Source organism: Aethalodelphis obliquidens, unplaced genomic scaffold, assembly GCF_003676395.1.
Source record: "Aethalodelphis obliquidens isolate GAN/ISIS:26980383/991018 unplaced genomic scaffold, ASM367639v1 scaffold11, whole genome shotgun sequence".
NCBI classification, from domain to species: Eukaryota; Metazoa; Chordata; class Mammalia; order Artiodactyla; family Delphinidae; genus Aethalodelphis; species Aethalodelphis obliquidens.
Window position 1 is genome coordinate 16959348 of NW_020837955.1, and position 24517 is coordinate 16983864.

The 24517-nt window shown below is 39.5% G+C and overlaps 1 protein-coding gene across 3 annotated transcripts in view; it reads right to left on the minus strand.

Moving 5' to 3' along the window:
• The window catches only part of HPSE2 (heparanase 2 (inactive)), a 583392-nt gene extending 559122 nt beyond the window's left edge, over positions 1 to 24270 (minus strand). For all 3 annotated transcript variants that reach the window (XM_027112269.1, XM_027112268.1, XM_027112267.1), the window contains exons 1-2: positions 23836 to 24270; positions 20772 to 20929 (exon numbers count right to left, since the gene is read on the minus strand). In XM_027112269.1, coding sequence (XP_026968070.1) covers positions 20772 to 20929; positions 23836 to 24125 — 448 coding nt within the window. In that variant the 5' untranslated portion in view covers positions 24126 to 24270. The remainder of the gene's footprint in view (positions 1 to 20771; positions 20930 to 23835) is intronic.
• Between the last annotated feature and the right edge of the window lie 247 nt (positions 24271 to 24517).

Genomic DNA, 24517 nt, shown 5'->3' on the forward strand with positions numbered 1-24517 from the left:
CCCTGATAATTAGTAATGTTGAGCATCTTTTCATATATCTGCTGGCCATCTGTATATCTTCTGTGGAGAAATGCCTTTTCAAGTCCTTTGCCCAGTTTTTTTTTTTTTTTTTAACATCTTTATTGGGGTATAATTGCTTTACAATGGTGTGTTAGTTTCTGCTTTATAACAAAGTGAATCAGTCATACATAAACATATGTTCCCATATGTCTTCCCTCTTGCGTCTCCCTCCCTCCCACCCTCCCTATCCCACCCCTCCAGGCTGTCACAAAGCACCGAGCCAATATCCCTGTGCCGTGCGGCTGCTTCCCACTAGCTATCTACCTTACTACGTTTGTTAGTGTGTATATGCCCATGACTCTCTCTCGCCCTGTCACAGCTCACCCTTCCCCCTCCCCATAACCTCAAGTCCGTTCTCTAGGAGGTCTGCGTCTTTGCCCAGTTTTTAATTGGGTTATTTGGTTTTTGCTATTGAGTGAGGACCTTTTTAATATATTTTGGATATTAACCCCTTATCAGATATATGGTTTGCAAATATTTTGTCCTGTTCTTAGGTTGCCTCTTTACCCTGTTGTTTCTTTTGCTCTGCAGAAACTTTTTAGTTTGATGTAGTCCCACTTGTCTTTTCTTTTTGTTTTTGTCATCTGTGCTTTTGGTGTTATACCCACAAAATCACTGCCAAGACCAATTTCATGAAGCTTTTCCCCTATGTTTTTTTCCAGAAGTTTTACAGTTTCATGTCTTACTTAGAAGTTTCTAACCCATTTTGAGTTTATTTTATTCACAGTATAAGGGTCCAACTTTGTTCTTTTGCATATGGATAGAAGATATCCAGTTTTCTCAACACCATTTGTTGAAGAGACTATCCTTTCCCCATTGTGTATTCTTGGCACCTTTCTTGAAGATCAGTTGACTGTACATGCATGGATTTATTTCTAGGCTCTCTACTGTGTTCCATTGGTCTATATGTCTGTCTTTATGCCAGTACCATACTGTTTTAATTACTGCAATATATTTTGAAATTAGGACCTGTGATGCTTCCACCTTTGTTTTTCTTTCTCAAAATAGTTTTGGCTGTTCAGGGTCTCTTGTTGTTCCAAATGACTCTTAGGGCAGTTTTTTCTATTTCTATATAGAAATAGATGCCAAAATGCCATTGGGATTTTATAGGGATTACAGTCAATCTACAGATCACTTTGGGTAGTACGGACATTTTAACAATATTAAGTCTTCCAATCCATAAACACAGGATGCATTTCCGTTTATTTGTGTCATTAATTTCTTTCATCAATGTTTTGTAGTTTTCAGTGAAACATCTTCCACCTCTCTAGTTAAGTTTATTCCTAAGCATTTTATTCTCTTTGATGCTACTGTAAATAAGATTGTTTTCTTAATTTCCTTTTTGGATAGTTCAGTGTTAGTGTATAGCAATGCAACTGATTTTTGTATGTTGATTTTGAATTCTTCAACTTTAGTAAATTCAAATATATTAGCTCTAAGATGGTAACTTGTATGTTATATGTTTTTTACCATTTTTTTTAAAATCCTACCTGGGCAGATAGTAACTCATTACTATTAGTCACTGACTTATTGAAATGTGTTCAGTATATGGCAAAGTGATAGGCACCTAGAAAAATGATGTCAAACAGTTTGTAAATAATTCCTTGCTCCTATAACCAGAGTTCTCTTTAGGAGATATAATAATATTATGCTGTTGATTTTTAGCTCTAAAACTGATGCTCCCCACATGTCTGCTGGAGATGCACTTGGAAATGTTTTGGCATGTATAATAGAGATTTGGGGTTAAAGTGATCTCTTTTTCCTGTCCTCGCTCTGCCACTTACTAGCTGTGTGATCTTGAACAAGTTATTTAACAACTCTGAGCCTGAGTTTCCTCATCTGTGCCCATAATAAAAATGTGCCTACCTCATAAGATGGTTATAAGAATTAAATAAAATAGTAGTTATAATGTGGGTACAATGTCTGAGTCACATTAAATGTTTAATACAAGTCATTAGTAATAAAAATAGCTAGATGATGATGACAACAACAATGATGATGATGATGATGACAATTAACTGAGCTATCTACTCACTCACCTAGTCCCTATTTATAAGCAAGAATATATAACTGTAGGACAACGGGGCAGGTTTAAGAGTGCAGATTACCTACAGGAAAGATTTTCCCTCTATATGTTAACTAGATACGTAACTGTCGCACAGATACGTCACAAATACCTGGGGAAGACTGAAAAATACAAAAGTGTTTTCTGCTTATGTACAAATACTTAGAAAACATTTTTAACCCCATCCTCAACTATCCAGCTGTCTGGCTTTATTTGACTTTTGAAAGAAAAGTCAGGCCAAAGAAAAAAAAAAAAGAAGTGAAAAGGGGGATTGTTTCCAGTTGAACTGACAACCAAAAGCCTGCTTTGCATTGACTAAATTTTTTAAAATTAAGTTTGGCCCATGCCAGCGCTATTAATCCCTCAGTTTATAAACACTGTTTGATCCCAATGAATCTCTTTAAAAAAAAAAAAAAAGTCTCCCTTTCATGTTAGAACTACAGCACAAAGTAATTGCAAAGGATACTATCCATATCAAATCAATTACCATGTCCTGTCAGTTTTTCCTTTGTAATGACTCCCTAACTATTCCTTTTCTTTCCCACTGCTGCTTCACTAATGTAATCTGTCCACATCTCACTCCTGGATATCTTCACTAGCCTCTCCTTGATCCCTCTTCAGCTAGGAATCTACCACTGTTCTGTTCTGTGAGGAGCTATGAAATAAATCTTCCTAAAATATCACATATAATTTTGTTAATCACAATCTTTCCTTGATTCTCTGTTATCTAAAGGATAAAACCCAAACTCCTTGACTTAACTCTCAAGTTAACTCTCAGATTGCCTTCAACGATTGAATCCCAAATCCCAATCCAATTTCATCTCTCAAAGAATGCCTTTTACAACTGGTTGCCAAATGGCCTTGGTATACTGGAAATGGTATTGGCCCAATGGCGCATAATCATTACTTTTAGTTCATCAATTCCCAAATATTAAGCATTTACAAACAAACAAGCAAATGATAAAAGAATAGCATTCCTTCATCTCCAAATACTCCTGACCATGACTAAAAACTCCAGAAAAGGGATCAATGGTTAATATTCATAAAACAAAAACCCACCCTATATTCCTTCATTCTCAAGAAAATTTCACTTTTCAAACTATGCTCACAGGTATTTCCAGAGCCCTTCCAACTTCCAATAAACCAAGACTGCCAGAGGATGAGCATGACACTGGTCTCTATGGTGGTAACTCATCAGCCTACCAATGTCATCAAGGTTTCAAAAAGCTCACTCCATGCCCTCACCACAGCCCTCTCCTATACTAGTAAAGCAAATGAGACTACTGGGGGAGTAAGCCAGGGGCTGGGAGCAGCCAAGTAAATCAGCTGCCAGGCTGGGAACAGAACCCAGGATATGATCCCATTACTAAGATCTGTCCATTTAGCTTTTGTCTGTTTTTAGTTTCTCCCTGTATTTTTTTCTCCTTCTGAATAAACAAGCTTGCTCTAAGACAGCAAGATCTCAAGATGTGAGGGCTCCTTCTTCACATGCAAGCTGTAACTCCTCAAGATCTCTCTGCATGTGAATATTTTATTACATTAGATTCATAGATTCTCTGTAGTCTCTGGGGTGATTGCAAACACAGATCCAGAAACAACCACTGGAAGGACAACTACCCTCAAGGTATGTGAATTAAAGACCTTTGTTTTCAATTTTGATGGATTCGAGACCACTAAAACCTAACTCATTCATTATTCTTTCAACAAATATTTATCGAGCACCTACTATGTGCCAGGCCTGTGCTTGGCACAGGGTATATAGTGATTTTAAAAAACACCACCACACACTCAAGGGCAGAGATACCAGGGACAGAGGTCTACTCTAAGATGAAGTGTGGAGTGAGTCCTTAGTCATCATTATTTTATAGTAAGAGGATCATTAGTCCTTCTCTGACTTTTAAATGCTGTAAGGATGTGTTAAAACAGGAATTCAATACAAGTAAGCAAGCATTTTTGACCACCCACTATGTACTCATCACTGAACTAGATATGATAAAATTCTAAAATGTACTGGAAGCAACCACGTATTGTTGAAAAAACATAGATTTTAGAATCATAAACTCTGACTCTGTCAAGTCCTAGTTGTAAAGCTGGGACAAGTTACTTAACCTCCCTGAACTTCAGCTTCCTCAACTTGAAGTGATGAGAAAACCTGCGTGGTAAGGATTAAATGAGATATAATATAAAGTGCCTTGCAGAGGGTAGGTGCTCAAGAACTGTTTATTGTCTTTCTTTCAAAGAAATTAGGGCCACTGACACCAATTAAGAGATTGCCAATGGGAGGGAAGTCCAAAAGGGAGGGGATATCTGTATGTATATGGCTGATTCATTTTGTTGTGCAGTGGAGGCTAACACAACATTGTAAAGCAACCATACTCCAGTAAAATTTAATAATAAAAAAAAAGAGATTGCAACTTTAGTAGATGGTCTAGACTAGGACAGCAACAGTAAGACCAAAGGAAAAGTAAGAAATACCAAAGGCAGTCAAACAGGCAGGAAGGACATTTAGCATTGCATCAAAAAGGTTTCATTATACTCACGAACTAAAAGAAACATTCTTTTAGGGATAACCAAAATATGGTATATCCATACAGTGTAATATTGTTCAGAAATAAAAAGAAATGAAGTACTGATATATGTACAACAAGGAGGAACCTTTAAAACATTATGCTAAATTAAAGAAATCATTCCCAAAGAACCACCTATTGTGTAATTTCATTTATATGAAATACCCAGAATAGGCAAACCCACAGGGACAGAGGTATATTAGTGGTTGCCTCCATCTGGGGGGTGGGGGAGATTGGGGGAGATAACTAAAGGATGTGAGGTTTCCTTTTGTAGTGATGAAAATGTGATTGTGATGGTTGCACAACTCTGTGAATATACTAAAAGCCATTGAAGTGTATACTTTAAGTGGTACGTGAATTGTACTGAATGTGAATTATATAACAATAAAGCTATTTTAAAAAGATTAAATAAGACAATGCTTATAGCACCTTGGAAGTGCTCAATAAATGTAGGCTGATGATATTACTAATATTGTTGTTTCCAGAAGAAAATACATTTAATGTCAATTTTTTCATGCATGTAATTGATGAGAATCATCTACACTCTTAATCTCAAAATTATAAAACCACTATGTAATACAGAGGAAACGTTAAGAAATCTCAGCAATGGTCTAATAACCTAAACTCCGATAAATATTTAAAACAATCAGAAATAATAACATTTATAACAATCAGAAATAATAACGGTGATACCAATGAAGTCTTCCTCAACTACTTCAGGTGAAGTTTACTGCTTCTTCCTCTGTAATTTATCTATTTGTATTTCCATCACACCATTATCTACTGTATATGACATTTTTCCCACTAAAGTGTGAGTTCTATCAGAGCAAGGACTATGTCCATTTGTTTTTGTATCCTTTGGGAGAGTATATTGCAGTGCTGGCACACAGTAAGTGCTTAATAAATGTTTATTGAATGAGCATTTAACTGAAAATTCGTGGATTTTTTGCCTGAACTCCTGTTTCGGCCTCCCTAAAAAAAGAGGAGGAGAGGGTTTTGAAAGGTGACCAAATGAACAATTACAACTCACATCTCTACATGACTAACAAATGAAAACACCTCAACAAGTGATGTTTTACTAGTTTTGCCACAGTCTTAAACTTCCAAGGATCTCAGGAACAGGGAAATAACCTGAAACAGGTTATTTAGCCCTAGGAAAACCCTGAAAAGTTTACATAATCAACCCACGATCCCTGTCATCACTACTAAAGTAAAATGGATGAGAAGCCCCTCCCAGCTCCTGATCTTGCTGCTGCCTTTCAGTGAACATTTCCCCCTTCTGGCTACCATAAGTATTAATATTAGTAACCAGTGTAGGAAAGCCTTGTTCCTCCAAATGTGGTCCCGAGACCAGCAGCATGGCAAGACTGGGAGTTTGTTAGAAAAGCAGAATCTCATTTTTAACTATTAGATCCCCAGGTGATTCACATGCACATTAAAGTTTAGGCTTTACTTCAGTAGAGTTGGCTACTATACCTGGTCTCTAGATTCAGACTGTCTAGACTTGAACTCCACAACAAACACGCTGAAGTACCTTAGGAAAATCACCTCACCCAGAGGTTCTTAACGTGATGTACACTTTAGAAACATCTGGGGAGATTTTTTTTTTTTTTTTTTTTTGCGGTACGCGGGCCTCTCACTGTTGTGGCCTCTCCCGTTGCTGGAGCACAGGCTCTGGACGCGCAGGCTCAGCGGCCATGGCTCACGGGCCCAGCTGCTCCGCGGCACGTGGGATCTTCCCGGACCGGGGCACGAACCCGCGTCCCCTGCATAGGCAGGCGGACTCTCAACCACTGCGCCACCAGGGAAGCCCTGGGGAGATTTTTAAAGATCACAATGCCTTAGCTCCCCTAGAGATTGATTTAATTAGCCTAGGACCCAAATTTTTTTTTTGCGGTACGTGGGCCTCTCACTGTTGTGGCCTCTCCCGTTGCGGAGTACAGGCTCCGGACACACAGGCTCAGCGGCCATGGCTCACGGGCCCAGCCGCTCCGCGGCACGTCGGATCTTCCCGGACCGGGGCATGAACCCGCGTCCCCTACATCGGCAGGCGGACTCTCAACCACTGTGCCACCAGGGAAGCCCGGACCCAACATTTTTTAAAGCTCCCCTAGCTAGGGGAATGCAGCCAGAATCACTGACTAATTTCTCTAAGCTTCTATCAAATGGGACAGTTTATACCTGCTTCAAGGGGTTGTAAGGAAAAAATCTTATCACCTTTGAAGAGCTTTTGGCCCAGTACTTGGGATGTATAAGTGCTCAATAACTGGTAGTTATTATTATCAGACCTGGAAACCTGGAAATGAATTGTCCTATAGCAGGGATAAAAAAGAACAGACTCAAAATACTAGTCTGGTCCCGTCCTACAGGTAGGTACCTGCCAAACTCATGAGGTACAAAAGAAAGGACACAGTCAAAGAACTCATTATCCCCGGGACGAGCTCTCTTAGCAACCGTTGATTGAAGCTTCAAGGAAACTACAATGTGTCAGGTAAGGGGCACCATCTCTGCAAGGTGTCAGAAAAGGCCAGCACCTTAATTTGGAATGTATTGATGGAGGGTGGGGGAGCACTATTTCAGCAGTTCTGTAACACAGGAAATCCCTCTTACCACACCCTGATTTACACTGATTCTTGATACACACCACATGTGTCCTCAAACCTCTTTTTCCCGTCCCCCCAAATTTTCAATTGTTCTGTTCCACATTTAGGTGATGAAAACTTAAAACCTGTGGTTATAACTTCTATGAGAAATTTCATTTTGAAAGCTTTCCAAATTTCAACTTTACTGCCATGAGGGAAACAGAAGAAACAAAAGACCTCAGTCATCCACTAACACAAAAACCCCTAGTGAAGACATTTAATAAGTGTGAGATTTCTGCTGCAAGCTGTTGAAAATCCTGACCTTTGGACTGGGGTATCATTCATTTGCTTCTACAAATGTTCTATAAAACAGCAGCATTTATTTTCCTAATGGTTTCAAGTTATGTTTACTTTCACCTATGGGTTTTAACTTGGCTAAGCCTGGACTACAGTTTCTTTTGAATCTACAGCTCATTGAATTTAACCTGAGTCTACTCTTCTAAAAGGATTCATAATGGCCAGGGAAATAAGTCCACAATCTGGTTTTTTTTCCAACAATTGCAAAGAAATAAACACCCAGATGAAAAGAGTGTACCTATTAGGGCACTGAGAGATACACAAAGATTCACCTCAATGGTGATTACAAACATTTTTTAAAGTGTGCATGGTTTAGTGACTACCACCAAAAGCTCATGTTCTATTTCCAGCTCCTCTGCTTACTCAGTACGGGCCTCCTCTGTGGTAAATGAAACCCTCTCACTGGATGCACCATGATAGCTAATGAATGTCTGAACTTAAAAGGCTTTTAAATTCTTTGTTGGAAGTCTCCTCAGTGATACTGGCACCCACAGAGTACTCTCAAAAGTCCCCTCTGTGCCATTCTCTGGACTAGTTCTAACCTCACCCTGGGTTTGGATTCCAGTCTCAAAGGAGTCTGAGTTTCAGGTGTCAAATCTACAAAAATGGCATCCTGAAGCTGGTCCAGAAGTTTATCAATAAAGAACAGTTCAAAAAGAATCTGGGACTAAACTAGAGCCTAGCACACCTACAAGCAAACACAGCCTCTCACAAAGAAACAACAGGCCCATTCTAGCCTTCCTATTTCAGATTGGCCCAAACACTGCAGAACACAACTACCCACCTGGTTCACTGAAGTAGAGTGGAGGGATTATCATTAGCTGTGTATACCTCATTTAAGAGTATCAGACTTGAAGACAGAGGTACTGAGTTCTAATCCCAGTTCTGCCACTTAAAAGCTGTATTACTCTGAGCAACTTTCTTGAGTCTGTTTTCTCATTTATAATATAGAAATGCCAAAATTTTAAATAAACTTACTATACACAGCTCCTGTGAGGATCTGAGGAGTTTTTATAATTCTATAGTTCTATAATTCTATAGTTCTTTAAATTTTAAAGAACATTACAAATGTAAAGTGTGATTATTTTTCTCCTGCAAACTGATTAGGGAGCTATTCAAAAATGGCTACTTCTGCCTTCTTTAGTCTGTTTCTCACAAAACATTGTGTGAGGTCTTTATAAGTGTCTCTTCCTTGGCTGAATAGTATTCAAATTCACAGAGTAGCTTTAAAAGATGAGTGACAGCTAGGATTTCTTTCAAATCACACAGTGATATACTATTTGAACAAAAAAGTTAAAATATTTTTAGTGTCACTTTCTATCTGTATCCAAAACTTTTAAAATCACTTGTTTTACAAAAGAAAACTGTACTTTGATGCACAGGGTTAGTTTTGCTGTGACTGTTTTCTTGACATTTGCTCAAAGAATGCATTATAGCTAAAAGGATTAAAATGGATAGGGTGGTTAAAAAGACATTGGGGAAAATAAATAATTTAGATCAAGTTCCAATACGAAAAAGATATGATTCTACAGCACTGCTTTGTTAGAAACTACAGACAAATAGCAAACAGAGAAGTTCTTGCAAAAAAGTACCAATGAATTAGAAAGAATGGTTAAATTACAACTCATCCACATATGGATTATTCTTTAGCCACTGAAAAACAGCCCATAATTTCTGACTAAAAGGTTATCTAGATAAGCAAGTTGTACAAAAATGCAACTCCACTTACACATTTAAATTTTTATATACATATGTATGCACAGAAAAAGGTCTAAAAAGGTACATGCCAGACTGTTGAAAGTGGTTATATCTATGATATATGTATTATTGAATTTATATTAATGAGCATGCATTTCATTGGTGTTAATAAAATAAATAAAAAGCCTAAAACTTTAAAAGTAAAAATATGAATAAGGAAGTTAAGCATTAACCAGAAATAGACTATGAAATTTTTAAAAAGCAGAAACAATGAATGGAAGAGCTATTATTCTTTTTAGTGTATTAAGCTACCCAATAAATGGCAAATAATCAGTCAACAAGTATACACTGAAGAACTACTAGGCAAAAGACAGCTACTAGATGTTGTAGCAACAACAAAAATGATAAAATCACTACTGTCACAGTGACCTATAATCTAGGGGTTAAGCCAAGTCTACATGAACATACACAAAAAGATACCTGAGAACATTGAGGCAGAATATGAAAATAGCCAAAAGAGTGATTTTTATACAACAAATACCTTGGAAATTCAGGCTCAATAAACACTTCATGAATGAATAAATGAGATCGTGAAGAATTCATAGAGAAGGAGGACAAATTTGAGCAGGGTTCTGAAAGACAGGAAGAATTTAGAAGTGGGTAAAAAGTGGGCAGACAGATGATGGAGTGCGAAATCCGGAGGGTTAGAAATTAAGAGAATAGCAGAATGAGTAGGAGCTCTGTGACAGGAAGCTACACCATCTGCTTGTGAATAAACTCAGGTTCCTGTGGGGAAGAGGAGAGAAGAAGCTGGCCAAGGAAGGTGGGCTGACTCTATAGAGGGCCTTGGAAAACTGGAGGAGAATGAGGAGGATTTAAGTTAGACAACGGATAACCTTGAAGGTTTCTAGCTAGGCAGTGACAGGAGAACGTGGAGCTTCAGAAAGATTAATGAGGCAGGAGGATGAAGAGAGGCTGGAGAAAGGGAACCCAGTTTCCTTAGACAAAGATGACAGAATAGATGGGAGACGAAGACTGCCCAAACCAGACGGAAACAGACATGAGGTAAACAATCATAATTTTCATTTAGCCCCATTCTCAAACTTTCAAATCAGACTCAAGTTAATATAAACCCCAGAGGAAAGGCCTTTGAAGCTGTCTTGGTAGAAGAATGAGGAATATTGTGCTGTTATGCTATAATGGGGGTGGTGAAAATCACCTACTTCATAGTGAGACTGTCCTGGATCCAGCCACAGCTCTGCCACTTACCAGCACAGTTACTTACTTTGTGTAGAATATATAACCTCTTTGCTCCATAGTTTCTTCATTGTAAATGGCTATAAAAGTGATCTCTACTTGAGTTTAACAAACTCTCAGTTCAAAGAGAAAGATAAGGAAGAGAGGTATGAAGGAAGGGTTTTCTTGAAACTTCACCCTTATCAGTTCCCTTTACCCTTCACAAGGTTTCTCTGGCCTCAGAACTTGAAAGAAGAAAAATGCAGAGTATGGTTCTAGTATATAAATAAAAACAAAGTAATTCTAAAATTGCCCAATAATTTAATGGTAACTTTCCAACAACTTTTTCAAATATTCTTATTTTTCTGCTTTTTTTCCTGCCATTTCCCTTACATCAATGACACTGTTGATCCATTTCTAGTATTCTTTTCAATTCATCTGCTTCCAAAATAGTTCTATCCCACTGGATAGAACTAATAAGTTCTATTCCATTGGATCAGATGCTGTCCTATTCCTTCAAATGTCATAAAGTGTGACAATCATCTCTTTCAATTGTTCATGTGTCTCCCTGTGATTATTCTTTTGCTGTTTTCCCTAACAACTATTTTGTGTCCTAACCCACTAGACCTTTGAGGGAGGGTCTATAGCACACATTTTTTTTTTACTGCTCCACGATACTTAGTATAGGGCTTTTGAGTGCCTGATACATGAATAGATGAATAAATGAAATAGTGAATGAACCAAAGACTGGATCCCTCTTATCTAAGCACAGTGAAGAGAGAACAGGACTGGGTTCTAATCCTGGTTGTACTAACTACTGATCTTATGACCTTAAGCAAGTCACATGTCTCTTCTGAGTCCCTATTTCTTCATATACACATACATACACACGTGCATGCTCACACGTTTGTCAACAGATTGATTTAAGAATTAAATGAGATACCACATGTAAAACACAGTAAGAACTCAACAAACAGTAGCTGTTATTAGCATTATTATTATTTACCCTTAAGGCCAGGTCAAGCTCCCTCCTCCTAGGCACCAGTCCTGACTACTCCAGCTCTCACTTAATCTCCTTCTCTGAACTTCTATAGCCCTTACAGCTTGTTCTACATCCTTTAACCTTTGAATATATCCTATCTTGTTCCCATTGCTATTATTTCCTGCATGCCTTGTATGTCTGAGATCTTTGACTCACAGAATCTCAGAATTAGATGCTACAAACAGATAATGTGGTCCATTTTCTTCATTTTATGGATAAAGAGGGCTTCAGGAGGTTAACAACTTGCACAATGACACATTTAGTTAGTAGAAAAACAAGTTCATTAACAGAGGCTCCGCTTAAGCCTTCAGGTTTAATGGGTGATGTCATTCATTGAGTCCCTGCTCCCCAACTCTTTACCTAGGTGGCCTTGGGCAAGTTATTTAACCACTCTGTGCCTCAGTTTCCCCATTTGTCAAATGGGAAAATACTACTTTCCTTATAGGGTTGATAAAAGGATTAAATGTTAATCTATATAAATTCCTTAAAATAGTACTTGACACATAAGAAGCACCCAACAATGTTAGGTAATATTATTATATTATTACTATTATTAAGCTGCAGGGGGAACATCCATTCTTCCATAGTATTTCAAAGATAATGACCCAAATCTGAGCAATTTAACTTTTGCATTCTCATCTTCCATCTCTCAAGGTGTTTCTGCCTTTCCAAAGCAAGTAAAAAATAAGGTCCTGGTTTAATCCCCAACTCCCTCAATACAAACATACGATACAGATATGTACCCCATCTTTTCTAAATATGCAGCTTATATTTTTCATTCTTCACCACACAAAAAGCAAAACACATGCATTAAGGTTTGTAAATAACATAAATTTTTGTTTGACTTAATGTGTCTGTTCCATGCAATGTGATGATGGTTATCTATATGGATTTTTATGTGTATGTCAATCCCAGTGTGTTTTGATTGTAAATTCCTAGAGACAAAAACGATGTCTGCTTAAGTCAATCAAACATAAATTCTGGGGCACTTGGACTAAATTAGATCAAGTATTCAGAGCAGAATTTCAGAAAAATTTAGAGAATGAGAGAGGATTAATGAGGATTGGCTCAGCAGAAGGCTTAATGAAACAGGGGACTTGGGCAGAGCTTTGAAGGACAAGTAAAAATTTTAATTCAAGACAGAAAATGAGTGTTCGAGGTAGAGGGTATACTATGAGCGAAGTGGAAAGGCTTAGCAAAGATTATTCTGACTAAAGTAGAGTGATGATACTCAAGAACATTGAGAAATTCTATTGAATATGTAAGACCAGAGCACTTTGAAAGTACAGTTCATGTTCTATTCCTCTTGGGTAGCCCCAGTATCTTGACTAACCTTGGCATTTGGTTTATAATTTAAAAAACATGTATTGAATTAAGCAAAATTACACTGCTTTTCACTGTACTTAAGTGAAGAAAACTGATCATGAAACCAAAAGACAAAGGAGTTCAACAAGGTATCTATACATCCTATAGAACTAGCCTCTAGTCTACAAATTGTATTTACTTTGCCTACATCACCACCATGGACAAGTGTAAAAAATAAAACACACCAAATTCTTTCATGCTCATATATTCATATGCTCTGTCTCTCTCTGTCTCTGTCTCTCTCTCTCTCCTTCTGTCTCACACACACACACACACACAAACACACAGTTCAGAGTTCCAATCCATTGCCTCATAGATCTAGACAGCTGAAAACTTGAATAAGGTACTAAGAAGCACAGAAGTTAAGAGTCTTAACATTTAATCCATTTTGATGAAGGATTCTCAGAAGAGGCTCCTGACTCTACGAGCCCAGACCATGTGACTGGCAGGCTAAACAGGCCCAGGGAATTTTGAAAGAAACTTCTTTGCTTCCATGATGTACCCATCCCACCAGGAGGCCTTGGGAGGACAGGAGAGAGAATATAAATAAATATGGCAAGAGAAACAGTGATATTTGGTATTGGCAACAGCAGCACAATTTGTGTTGTATAGGAACACATAACTCTTTGTGGATTACCTTTAGCCCCAATGATCAGGTGATAAATTATACAAATGTGGTTGTGATTGAAAGACCTGTTTACTAGACTATTTGATTCACTGAAATTAATTAAGCCACCTCTACAAGCAGTAGACCAGAGTTTCCAGATCTTCTCTCTACCACTTCCAGCACTATATAGATCCACAATGACTAAACTGTGACTAAATGGCATGATAACTATATCTTTAGATACCACATTCAAATTCACAGGGGTACAGTGAGCTGCAACTAGCACTCAGGACCTGGTACCAAATTTCAAACATTATAGAAAATGCACCCACTTTGTTTCCAAAAGGCAGAATAAAACATATATAAAACTTCAGGTGATTTCTGACACCCTTTAATACAATATTAAATTGTGTCAAATCCTTCTAAAGTTGCTGGTAGACAAATCATGAAAAGCCAAATAGTGGCGTTGGAATGGAGGCTTTTCTTGGCCTAAAAATCTCTAGAAACTGCTTTTGACTGATGCTGCTGAAGTGATAAGAGGTCAGGAGTATGTAATTTGACAACCATAGCTGGGCCTCATTCATCCTCCCAGCCTCAGCATCAAACGGGCCTGGAGCTAGCTGCCTGCTCAATGAGTAAATTCATGAGTGAATAAATATTACAAAGTAGTAGCCTGTTTTTACTCTGTGAAAGAAGGAAGGGTAACAAAAATTATCAAGCAAATTCTAAAACCTTTATTTTATATACCCTATAAGAACCGAATTAATTTAGTTTTAAATTATCTGTCCTTCAAACATGCTTCATAACTCAAACTTCATCAAGTTCAGTTATAACACACTTTAGCTAGAGTATATGAATGTGTGCAATGATTTGGAAAAGAAGAATGGGAGAGGGCAAAGTCATTATCCATGTTGAAAACATGTCCTTCCCCTCTCCAATGGAGTAAAAGAACTTATAATAGCCTCTATTTTCCTATAGGGCCAATTCCATTTTACTATGCTTAAAATTCAACATTCTCATCATCTGATCTGGATTTACCCAACCAACATTTACTCTCACACATGTACTTTCTTCTTTTTTAATTACATATTTTGGAGCTAACAAAAATACATTAGCACTTCTTAAAATTCAAATTAGACATAATTCTAGAAATATGAGCTTTTCTTAGAATAATTTCTAACATGTGCTTTTCATAATTTTTAAATTATAAACATTACTGAAAAAAATATGCAAATAGGCTTCTATAAAAAAGAATCTGTTATGCTTCTAGCAACATGAACTAATATAATTTCTAACATGTACCTTCTATTAGGCAGGTGGTCTCCTTATTACCCAAACACATATTTAGGCTTTGCCTCATGCTCTTTCCCTTGAATGAAATGTCCTCTCTCATCTCTACTTCTCCAAAGTCTAGGCATCTTCCACAAGGCCCAACCTAACTCCCACCTAAGTCTGGCCAGTATTCATCTCTACTTTTCCTGTCATATCCTGGCAAACTATTTTGTTCCACTTAGCACTTGTGGAACAAGTGCTGTATTGTCTTTGTGTTACTCTTCAGTTTTATCATTATAAATGTTATCTCACTAACAAGCTATTAGATCATTGACAGCAGAGACAGTGTCTTTTGAAGGGGAAAGGTCAAGTATTTTGTAGAGTATCCTTCAATTTGACTAGTGTTTTCTCATATTTACAGAGTTATGGATTTGGGGAAAGAATATCACAAAGGTGAAGTGCCCTTCTCATCACATGATATCAGGGAATACATGATATCAACATGACCTATCTGCTGATGTTAACCTTGATCACTTTGTTGAAATGATATCTGACAGCTTCTCCACTGTAAAGTTACTATTTTCTGCTTTATAGACTCTCTTCTTTAGGAACAAGTTGTTAAATCCAGCCCACACTCAAGGGGAAAACAGAAGTTCCACATCCTAAAAGTATCAAAGTATTGGTGGTCCTATGCTAAAACCACCACAATAATTAATTAATTAATTAACATTATGAGAGAGATGCTTTGAGGCTATGCAAATATCGTGCTTTGTCTTAAACCTCGCCTACTTATTTTAACACTGATTAGTGGATCTTGCCTACAGCAATGATTACTGTTGTGCTCTAATGTTGATATAGGGCTGTATCTTTTATTTATTTGATAATCTGCATTTTGTCCAGCATGAAACTAAACACAGAGCAGGTAATCAATAAACACTTGTTAAATGTAATTGGATTTCAAGAAACATTTATGTAAAATAAAGTGAGATAATGAAAGGTGGATAAGTTCAAGGCAAATATGTATTTTGGCAGTTGTGCTGTTCTTATGTCATATGTCTTGATTGATGGAATGGGAATAGAAAGATAAAGAATTAACTACCTCACCTCTACTAAAACTAGGAGAACTTCCTGGAGAAAGGAAAACAATAATAATAGTCATATAGTGCCTTAAAGTTTACAAAGTGTACTCCACATTCATTATTTAGGATTTCAGAAGCTCTCAGAAGAGAAAATTTTCAGGAGACGAAGATTGAAAAAACATTTAAATTTGTGAAAAGGCACTATTAATTTGGGAATTGTAAAATTAGGTGTAGAAACTACATAAGGCTAACCAAGAAAAGCAAAAGTAAAGGCAAAGAAGAAACAGATACAATAAAAAATAGTGTGGGTCCAGTGCAAGGCTTTAAATCAGGTGGTAAAGTTGATTTAATGCACAGTATAAAACCAAGACACTTAGACTACCAAAGATAAAGAGTACATAGTTAAAAGAATGAAGTATGTCATTAAAATAAATATTAAGAATGGACTTCGTGTGAAAATGCATTGAAGGTGAAAAATGAATGGAATCTTTATGTATGTGTTTACTCATTTCTTCATCGGTAACCTCCATTTTTCCAGTGCCTTTAACAGGCTCTTAACCTAGTATGCAGCCAAAAATATTTGCAGAAGTTCTACTATGTGTCATACATAATGCTAGACATTTTAGGATATACAACAATTAGATATGGTCCCTTCCTATAAAGAATTTGCATTCTAATTGAAAAGGTAAAACAAAAATACATATATATATGTTTAACTTTTCATATATATATATGTGTGTATACACACACACACACACACACATATATATATATATATATATGAAAAGTTAAAAAGCAAAACAAGGCAGAAGGGGCCAAAAGAACAACATAATGAGAAAGAACTGCAATAGTCCAGAGAAAAAAGAGATAACTATGAAATGACCTGTTCAGGAAGGGCTTGTGAAAATAAGGGGCATTTGCAATGGGTCTTCAAGAATTGGGTGGAGTGGGTGGTGAGATTTTAACAGAGCCAAGAAAAAGGCATTTAAAGCACAGATAGAATGGCTGAACAAAGGGGGTTGAGATAAAGGTGTTTTAAGGAAACAGTGAAAATAAAGCTGAGCTGTAATAAAAGTTTTATGAAAACATAGGGTACAAAAGGTAAGCTGAGATTTAAAAAGGCTTTGAATGCCAAGTTGAGGAGTTTGAACATTTTCTGTAAGCAATCCAAAAATAATCAAAGTTTTCCAGCAAAAAAGTGACATGATGAATATGATATTTTAGAAATATTAAGCTGGCTTTTGATGTGCATAATAAATGGTGTATATCTTGATTAAAGATATGGTTATGGCAGTAAAGAGACAGGCATACAAATAAATCACACTGAATATACAACAAAGAGACAGACTGCAGCAAAATAAACTTAAGAACAAAAGATTAACCCAAGATTTCTTTGTTAGGAGCAAGAAAAGCATAACATCACATAGATAGGCAAAGGGTAAGACTCCAAAATATGAAGAACAATCCTATTTTTTATTTCCTCCATCATCACCATGTTTACATGAAGTTCAAGTTGCCTACGCTAAGAGTGGAATAAGTAACTGTATTAAAGGACTAACTAGAGAAGTTCCCAAAGTTTATGTAAACAGTGACTTTAGAAAGAGAAAATGCAGCTGCATTAATATGCTTTAAAAGTTTTTGGAAAATATAAGCCACATGACTTGTTAACTGCCCTATTAATTCAGGGGAAAACAACAACAAAAAATCACATCGAGCTAGCAATATGAATGAATTAACTAGAAAAGTGTATGTTACCCAAGCTGGAACTATCAGTTCATTTTAATGTTCGTATATAACAAAACTAAAGATTAGTCTCTTCTTTCATTACCACACAAAAAAAATAGCCACCCTATGTTCTCCACCTCCATTCCTTAAAGACAATTCTCCCTAAAAATTCTCCCTACATTCTCTTAATCCTCTCAAACAATTCCCTAATTCTATCTCCTTTCTTCTGCATAAACTTTGGTCTACCGCATCTTATTCACTCCTTAAACCCACTTTAAAATACAAAACATATATGTTATAAATTTCCTGAAGCTGCCTTTAATAAAAGTAGGAATACTTAGCCTTCATAGTGCTTTGCGGTTGACAAAATATCTTATACAGATACCTCTCAGAACCCTCACAGAAGCAATGCAGAGCAGGTATTATCACATCCATATATTACAGAGAAGCAGCAAGCCCAGGGCCACATATTCGTAAGTGATAGAGCCAGGCCTGAAATACAGGCTTTCTGAGTCCAAATTCCATATTCTATTCCCTATGTCACTCAATTTCATAATGTGCCAGTAGCTGTATCTAATTATTCAAAATGTATGTTATTATTCTATATTATGTTTAAGACAATACATCCCTTTTTTAAAAAAATAAGGTACTTATGCCAAAATGCCTATTACAGGGCCATTTACTGAGAAGACCTAATTATTTTGAGAGGCTCATTGTGATGACAGTTATCACTGGATTAAAAGTGACAACTGAAGTATAACATTTGCAAAATTGCTGAGACTATACCAAAACCATTTTTGCCTTTAATTCTGCAATGCAACATGCAACAACAAAGACAATATGGGTGATTTAAGGATATGTGAGCATCAAAGGGCAGAAACAGGGCATTCCTACTCTCTTTAACTGTGCTAAGGCCTCAAATACTGATATAGTTCAGAGCATCTTATTACCAAGGAGACATAAATCAAAAGGAGTTCAGCTAGGAGCAATAAAACAGATTAGTGTTGGGAAGGACTGACTTTAAAGAAGGTTTTAAAAGAATTAAATCCAGGTAGTCTAGATAAAAAACAGCTATGAGGAAAACTTTTTTTGAAGCTGACACAACAAAGAAATTATTTTGAAGGTAAATGTCTAAAAAAATGCAAAGAGGAGTAATCAAATATTTAGAGAATATAAAGGGAAAATTCAGGAAAAATTTACCAGTGAAAACCTATGGGACAAAAAAACTCTCCCACAGGAGTGGTGAAAACTACACTCCTAGAGATATTTAATACTATGTTGGACAAAACGAGAAAAGGATTCCATATGGAATGATCCTGTACTGAACCCTGAAGTGGTGGAAGGATTGAAGATGACCTCTTAGATCTTTTCCGTTTCTGGTTTTTTCCTAATTCTATGAAGTTTTATGGGGCACGGCCTTCTGCCAATATCCTTTCTCACCATGATGCCCACTTTCTCCTTGTACAAAGGGAAACAAATTGTATCCTTCATTTTAAGCATATCTCCCACTCTCAATGAATAGGTAATATAATCCGAGGTACAAGTTTGGGAGAAAAAGGCTAATTCCTAAACTTATAATAGTCCTTTTTTTTCCCACAGTGGTTCCTGGGGCTCTTACAAGTTTTTTCACAAACTAAAGAGGAAGTAGTTCAAATGGACTCAAAGAAGAGCTGTTTCATCAGGAAAACCATTAATATTCTCCCTTCTTGTATCCGAACACAGAGCTGACAGTGACCCTGGGAGCTATAAAGCCCCAGGTCAAATTACCATCAGAGCTGCTGTTCAGGATTATCTTTTATCTTTCAGCATTTTATGATGAGTGACAGCAAAATCTACTGGCGATCCACATTTTTATAGCAATGATATTTACCTTTGAAAAGATGTAGCCTTAAACACCTACACACTTTGCCAATGCTGTAAAAGAGTAAGTCTAATTCAGGATTCAAACTCAAGAAGCCTCAGTCTTGCCCTCTTTCTCCAGTCTGGCACTTTAAAAAAAAGGTTTCTCAGCCAACCTTGAAATAGATCCAAACTCTCCAGAATTCCCATTCAGTGAAAGCCCCAGAAAATACAAGGGCTTTTCCTCATTTTGCTGATTTATAAGGACAAGATGTAACAAAATCCAGGGAGCTCTGAGAACATGTCCCTGAGCCCTTTAAAAATAAAACTGTAGCTCATGTATGAGAAGGGACAACAGGGCAGAGATAGCTCTCCAGGAATGGACGCTAATGCCTCTTCTACCCAATCTAAACAACCTCAGTGGGTGAAGACCCATCAATTGCCACCTTGCCCATTTGAAAGAAACTCTGTTCCTCTACCCACACAGCAAGTTCATAGTTATTAACACCAAACCCTCTAAACAATTTTCTTAAATACCATTTTCATTTTTCCCTAGTAAAAATGAGACTGTTCAAAGACTGTAAAAAGATTGGCCTCTCACACTGGAATAGGATCTGGCATTTTCAAAAGCCCTTCCAACACTTAACTCATCTGATCCTGGCAGGAAAGGCTGGCATTTATAATCCCATTTTGAAACTGAGAGAAAAAAAGTGCAACTCTGAGACTGCAACTCTGAGATTAGGCAGTCTAAAGAAGAACCCACTGTGAAAAGTTTCAAACCTTCCCAACAATGGACCAATCTAAAAAGGATTATTCCAGAAAACTTTAGAGTGGGATTCAAAAGAGGCTGAAGCCCTCCGTAGCCTCATCTCAGCAAAGCAAATAAGAAAAACAAAAAGGCACTTCCTTTAATTTTAGAAAGGAAACGTGACCCTGCCCCTTTATGAACCTGACTGGATTTTCTCAAGAAACCCACTGCACCTTCTCCCTATAGGACTAGCCAGTCATAAGTTTTGGCTACTAGTTCTCGGCCTCTGAGACTCAGCCACCGAAGAAAGGCCAGCAGCCTGGACAAGGACAACCTGATGAGCCCCCTTTGTGTAATCACGTCAGGAATCCCACACTCCAGTTTCCCCTCGCCTACAGCTACCAGTTTTTCAGGTGAGCTTCAACCTGGCCCTCCTCCAAATCTGCACCCCACACGCACACACACCGATTGCTGGCTCCCACTCCCCAAACTTCCCCCACCCAACAAGACTGGGGAGCAAGTTTCTCACCATCCTCATAGTTTTTGAGATAGTAATCCGGGCCGGGGCCCCCACGGCTTTTTGCCGGGTTCCTCAGATTCTGGAACTGCAGGAAGTCGGTCCTTTTGCCCCCGAAGCGCAGAAAGGCAGGTGAAAGTCCCCGGGCCAGGGTCACCAGACGCTTGGAGCTGCAGGGATAGAGAAGGAGAAAGGAAAGGATCCGGGGGACAAGCGAGAGGATGCGGGGCACCAGCAAGGCCCTCTTCCCACTCTCTGTGGAGTTATGCCTGGCGCCCCAGTCCGCCCATTCTTGGGCCATGGGGCTCCGGGAGCTACGCCTCCCGCGCCCAAATGGTCGTGGCCCCCTCCCTCAGGCACCCCGACGATGCTCACCAAAAGTAGTATTTACAAAGAGTTAGAGATTGTGTTTGTTAATAGTGTGTGCATAAGGTGGGGGGTGCCCTTCTGCTGAGAACACGGGACTAAGGCGCAGTTGCGGGGCTTCTGCCCCTGCCTGAAAAGCTCTCCCGGAGGAGACGCGCAGCGCACGGACCCCGGGCTCCGACTTTTGCCAAACTTCTGGGCTGAAAGACGGGATCTGCCTCCTCGGCCCCAGGGGCATCGCAACCTCCATGGAGAAGGTGAAACCCGCCTTCTTTCTCTCGGATCATGCACCTGAGGTCAAGTTAATTTTTTTTAATGCCAAAGCTGATTTTCCTTTTCCACTACCTTATAACAACTGTATGCATCTCCCAAATCCCTGAGCAAGAGAAATTCCCGGGGTAAATTCTTGCCTTTCTGAGAACACTCCCCAGCCCCGCCTTGCACAGTAAAAGCAATGCCTCTTTGGCCCCTGAAATAATTCAGCCCGATCTCAGGAAAGGTAACGTTCTCCTCTCCACCCCCCGGGTTGGGCTCTATCATTTTTCCTTCCCACTTGGGGCCATTTGGAAGCTCTGAGGAAAATGAAGTTTGCCGAAATGTGGAACCTGCGCGTAGTAGGAGACTCGAGGGGCATCAGAATACTATTTACACCTATTTAGGTTCAGGATTTCCATAAATAGGTTTTTCAAAAGCCAAACGCTGCTAATTCGGGAAGGGGTAGAGAAGGAGCAAACAGATGCTCTTAATGCTAAGGGCATCAGCTGTTAAGTTCGGGGTCTCTACGTTATTTTTAACGCTTTGCTGCTTCAGGTTCTGAATATCCAATCCAAATGGTACTAAAGAGTATCTTAAAGGCGGTGGATAAGAGAAAACAGAGAAAAAAACAGACTCCAGTTTTACAGTTTCTAACAAAAGTCGTGGCCGCCTGGAGAAGTCCAGTAGCCGCCGGAAGGATCGCTTGGCCGAGGACTCCGGCACTGCGTTACCCTGCGGGCGCAATCGGCCGTCGTGTGGGCCCACGGCAGGCAAGGAGACATCCGAGCGAGTCCGGCCCAGCAGAAACGGCGTTTCCAACAACCTTCCAGCCGGAAACCTGCACAGCCAATGCAAATACGCCCCACCAAGGCTTCTTCCCCGAAAAGCCGCCTTCCACAATCTTTTCTGCGACAAGCATTTAGCGAGAACATTAAAGTTTGTTGTTGTTTTTAAGGTCAGAAGCAAAAGAACCCCGAAGGAGTCCGCGTAGCTAGAGAAGCGCCATGCAAGTGGGGCGTGTAGTCGCCCCCCACCTCCCGGACGAGCTCACAGACGCGCGCTGCTGCACGGAAGAGCTTCCGAGGAGGAATCCGGCCGCGCAGAGCTGTTCCCGCCCTCCCAGTGGAGGCGCGGGCAGGAACCAAAACGGCCTCGGCGGCGGCCACAGCAACCACTCAGTCCTCCCGCAACGCTCGCTCCACGTGGAAGAAGCGCCCCACACAGCGCCTCCTGCTACCTGCCGCGTCCGCTGACCTGGCCGAGGCTAGGGAAACCTGGAGAGCTGAGGGGCGGGCGCACGCGAGAAGCAAACTCGAATTTCCCAGAGTGAAAGATACTCAGGAAAGGCGCGGCGGACGCGGCCTCAGAACAGAAAAGTGAGACTGAGAGCTCTCGGAGCTCTTCGAGGGAGCCCACAGCTGAGGCTCCAATTTGGAGGGAAATTTTTTTAACTCAACACTTGGATTCGACATTGTAGACTTTTTTTTTTTTTTTACCCTGCAACTCTGTCCCTGTTGGGAAGGGATCGTGGTTGCCTTACTGCTGAACAGTAACAACTGGGGAGAGGGTGAGCCCAATTAGAGTCCAAGCCCTAGAGTAATGCAGGGTCCATGATCACAAAACTCCCGGCTTCCTAATCCACCAGTGCTGGATTCAGATCTCCGAAATATCCCCGGGGTACTTCTAGGACACTTTCCGCTCTTCTTATATACGCTATGACCGGAACGAGGACTTTTTTTTTTTTTCTTTAAAGAAAAACTAAACTATGCAGTTATCGCAGGAGATTTAAGGAGTAGGGACTGGGGGGGACCATTCGATCTATAAAAAGTATCTTAAAAAGTCCTGAAGTCTGGAAAGGACAGCGGAGGATATAAAATTAAAAATCCGAACCAACCTGCCCACCGCTCAAGCCTCTGCTTAGATTCATTTTCTGTCTGGGAGTGGGAGAGAACTGACGGAACGATCTTTCCGTGGAAAATTCCACTTTCGTGCGATCCCCGCTTAAACACTCACAGACACACGCAGACAGGCAGACAGACACACACACACACACACACACACACACACACACACACACACACACATCCCTCTCGGGTCTTTGTTGTTCAAGACCTTTTTCTTCACTTTTGTACCTGCCCTGAACCTCTTCTTTCTTTTCGGAAGTAGACGGGGAGGCTAATTGTGGATATATGTAAGCACAACATTTTTTCAGTCATAACTGGTAAGTTTCTGAAATGCCTTCTGCATTGCAAACATGTGCATCTTAATAGAAAACACTGCTTTTCTCAATCACCAGTTACAGCCTCAGCAAATATTCCAGGAGGAGGAAAACCTTTCTTCTCTTTGAGAGATCCGCTTGGCTTTTTTTTCTTCTTCTTCCCCCTTTGGAATGGGGGGATAGGAAGGGGTGGGGGGTGCTACTTTAAAAAAATGATCCATGAAGCCCCTGCCTTACCTTAAGAAATCCAGCCAGCCATCATGAATGATGGACGGATCCAGCTGCAGAGAGAGGAAGTTCTCATTGACTGTCCTGACTGGGTTCTTGGTGCTCACATCAAGTAGAATCAGGGTCTTTTCCTTCAAACCTGGAGCTCTGTCTACAGGCAAGGGTCTCCTGTCTCCAGCTTGGGAGGAAAGGGAGAGATGGAGCAACAGAGCCAAGATGAGAGCCACCGGGGCTAGGCACGCGGGGGGGCGGGAGTTGCTGGAGGGCATGGCTTCAGGAAAGGCACAGAGCACCCTCATTAAATCCCTCTGATTTAAACCTCTCTTCGTACAGGGTCTCGCTGGTGACTAATTGTCCATATCTAAAGTGTGTGTCTGTCTGCCTTTTTCCCCCCTTTTTTCCCCTTCCTTTTTCCCCCCTCTCTCGTTTTTTTTTTTTTTTTTTTCTCTTCTTCTTCAGTGTTTTGGTGCTGGTGGAGCGAACTCACGCCCCTAGCCAGCCTTCTCAGAGACTCGTGCCAAGAGTACTTCACCAGCACCGCCCCTTTAAGAGATTTCAACCGCAGACATTTTTTAACTTTTTAAAGGTAAGGTGAGGCGGGGCGGGGGAGGGGGGAGTAAGAGGAAGGGGTGGCGATGTACCCTCCTGATTTAACCCTCTAGGGTCGGGAAGCGGATGGAGGGATCGAAAC